General features: G+C 46.2%; 1 protein-coding gene across 1 annotated transcript; it reads right to left on the bottom strand.

Annotated features, from left to right (window-relative positions):
* Positions 1-244: 244 nt before the first annotated feature.
* On the bottom strand, positions 245-2,080 carry LOC147626777 (uncharacterized). Its single transcript, XM_086816091.1, has 3 exons — positions 1,340-2,080; positions 1,058-1,243; positions 245-773 (listed from the first exon to the last, which is right to left on the bottom strand). Exons 1-3 carry the CDS (start codon positions 1,898-1,900, stop codon positions 492-494), a joined length of 1,029 nt encoding a protein of 342 aa, XP_086672217.1. The 5' UTR covers positions 1,901-2,080; the 3' UTR covers positions 245-491.
* Between the last annotated feature and the right edge of the window lie 1,115 nt (positions 2,081-3,195).

Raw genomic sequence — 3,195 nt, 5'->3', positions numbered from 1 at the left:
GATCCCTAGTAAAGCCATTATAGTCTACGCTTAGCAAGTTGGCTTGCAAGAATATGTTTAGATTACCCTTAGCAAGTTGGCACGCAGTCATAAGATCACATTCAGACGAGTGTCATTTGATTCGAGTGAGGGAGCATATGATCAAGCTTTGGGAACTGTCAAAGCATTTAATTATGACATGATTGAACTTTGATGATAACGCAATAAAATTTCGATGATCTAAAACTACGTAATGATGGCATGATTTGATCTACAACCGCTCAACAAAGGCGTGATTAATCTGTAATCATCACCACTCATCAACGAAAGTATGAGAGGTTTTGGATTAAGTATGAACGTGACAAGATCTATCTTTGTATGGAAGTCTCTCTCGGACAAATAAGACTCTCTTGTAGAGGAGAGAAGGGAAGGGGAGCCCCGGGGGGCTCAGGATAATCATGGAGAAGTATTGAGTTGGTCTAAGGTCTCACAGAGCAATTGTTAGGATGTGATCACGAGGGCGAGTTATAGGAGCACGCACTTTTGATAGGGGTAAGAAGAGCCATGGAATTTGAGTTAATCGCCAGATTGCATGATATATAGGAGCAAAACTTGGACTTCACCATTTGCCCCACGATGTAATAGTGAGAGCATATGGAAGCCCCCATGATAAGGGGAATGCTTGGCTCCGTGGTGCTAGACACAGTGCTTGCTCCATAGAGAGGCACCTTCACAGCCCCTACAGGTATTGAAATGACCTTCCTACTGCTTTTCCCTTGCACATACCCATCCATCTGCATGAAAAACACAGGAGTTTAGTGATTAAATGAGAGCTCAACATTGATAATGCAGGAGAATGCATGGTTTTGGCCGTGGAGCAAGATTTTAGTATAAGAGAGAACTCTCTCAAAAGGGTTGAACCAAGATGATTCACCAAGACACAGGCTGCCTTCACTTGACTATGCATTGAGAAAGCATGCTTCTACACCATAGCTTTTCCGTGACTCTTTAGATGGAGTATGGTTATGATTGTGCAATGATTAAGCTGGGGGCTTGCATGATAAACCCACCCACCCACCTGTTTCGTGGCTATGATTAGCTCAGAATAATCCAGCTCCACTGATAACGGATTTAGGTGAGCTCCAAAATATTTTGAAGGGTTCTCAAAGTCAATCTGCACTGTGGAGTTAACAGTGAGCAGCATGGAGGGGACCCCAGATGCATCGGTCCCTTGTCCCATGTAGAGATTGTGGAAGACTATGTTCTGCAAGCAAGGCCAGAAGGAATTATACGAAAGGAATCATGCAAGGGCAAGACTAATGCTGGATTGTAGGCTGAGATGGAGAGGATTGACGTTTACCTTGACCGAGACAGCAGGGCGCCCGGGCTTGCAGATGAGCCAGAAGAAGAGAATGAAGACGACAAGGAAGACAACGCAGGAGAGGATCACAAACGCGAAGGTGTAGATCTGGGAGGCCGTGATGGATTTGGAGGAGTCAGACTCTTCGTCTTCTTCAAAAATAGTAGACGGCAGCTTCTTCTCATGATGGGAAGCTTCATTGCTGTTGCTCTTGGTGGAGGCACTGTTGTGGGCCGGCTGAGGCTGGACTCGTCGGGAGTGGTGGTGGGTGTGTTTGCGAGGCACAGTTGTCGCTTGCGAAGAGGCGGAGGAGCGGGCGTCGGATGATCGGTCGCGTCCAAAGCCCCCGCCTGGGTGGAGGGGGGAGCCAAGGGGACTTAACAAAGGGGTGGATTGGAAGGAAAGCTTGGAGTCGCCTCCGTCGTGGGAGTCACGGGAGGGGCTCTGGACGTAGTAGGCTGGCAGTGCAGTGCCGCCTGCGGGGCGGAGGAGCAGGCGCGGGGAGCGCGGCGGTGATGAGCCCGGCAAGCTCGTCACCTCCGAGTCCGACTTAGCGTGCATGATGTATAGGGGGCAATTTATGATGTTGTCAGCTCTTCTTCACCAAAATGAGAGAGAGAGAGAGAGCTCAGAGAGGGCCTCTAATGAAGACTACACCTCGACTGATCAGCGAGCTCCCTGAAGACGTAGTTGGGGAGAAGACAGCAGCATACACAATAGAATATATACATAAAATAACACACGCACAATCTGGCCCAGTGACCACTGGCCTCCTACTTGTTTTTTCTCAAGATTATTGCTTCGCTGGCTCCAGCAAGGCCCTCCTCTTTTCTGTTTTTCCTCCCTCGAACGCTGTACCTTCCTTAGGCTTCCTCACCCAGCCACCCACCAACCCCTGGTTGACGACTGAGTTCTCCCATGAGCCCCTAATAAGTAGTGAGACAATTATTTATTATAAATTAATTACCAATTTCTGCAGGTACCACGAAAGCAGGAGGTAGGTGGGTGAAAATTGCATGGGGAATCGGCGTAGGTTCTCTCTATTATCCACCTAAGAGAGGCCCGTGTTGGTAGAAGTACACAGGATCGTGAAAATGCGTGGCACTACGAAACCGTTTCCACAGAATCCACACTACCTGGCCGCTCAATGGGGCATTTTCTCCGCATCCAACCTTAATCTATTATATATTAGCTATCTATAAACAACCAAGGCACAGAACAGGGAGAGAAAATAAGAGGAAAAAATCCCATTCATTTGACGCTTTGTATTATGGCTTCTATTCTTGATTTGACCTTTTATATTCCGGTTTCCATTCTTGCATTTTGCTTCTCAATGTCTTTTACATACCACAGCAACGCACGAATTGAGTACTAGTATATATGAATTGGGGAGAAAGAAGGTACTACATGCATTTGGCATGTACCACGCATGCCAATTTCCAAAGCTCCCCCATAAAACTCGAGTGCCATAAATTAGCAAAAGATTATATGGGCCTGTTCACATGCCCTCAACAGTTGTTATCTGGTTGACTGCTTTTAATTCACACACAAAATTCTAATTACAAAGATTTGAGCTAGGAACTATCGAAAAGGCCCCTGAGTGGACAGGTGGTGAGCATTTTGGTTGCCAATGATGCCATACCGAGGAAGGAAAAATTAGAAATTAGGATTCAATCGGACAATTTTATGGAGGATTATGATCAGTGATACTATAGTTCCATTAAAAAATTGTTTTTCACAGCTGAATCTGTGAAAAAGGCAATTTCATATTGGGTGTGTAAGTGGTGTGACTAGTTTTGAGTTTGCATGAATATCCGGCTAGGAGACCTGGGAACTCTTTTCCTTAGTACCCGGGA

Source organism: Cibotium barometz, chromosome 21 (assembly GCF_041138505.1).
Source record: "Cibotium barometz isolate CiBa-2024 chromosome 21, ASM4113850v1, whole genome shotgun sequence".
NCBI classification, from domain to species: Eukaryota; Viridiplantae; Streptophyta; class Polypodiopsida; order Cyatheales; family Cibotiaceae; genus Cibotium; species Cibotium barometz.
The sequence above is the reverse complement of the archived record's forward strand: the minus strand, read 5'-3'. Positions and strand labels throughout refer to the sequence as shown.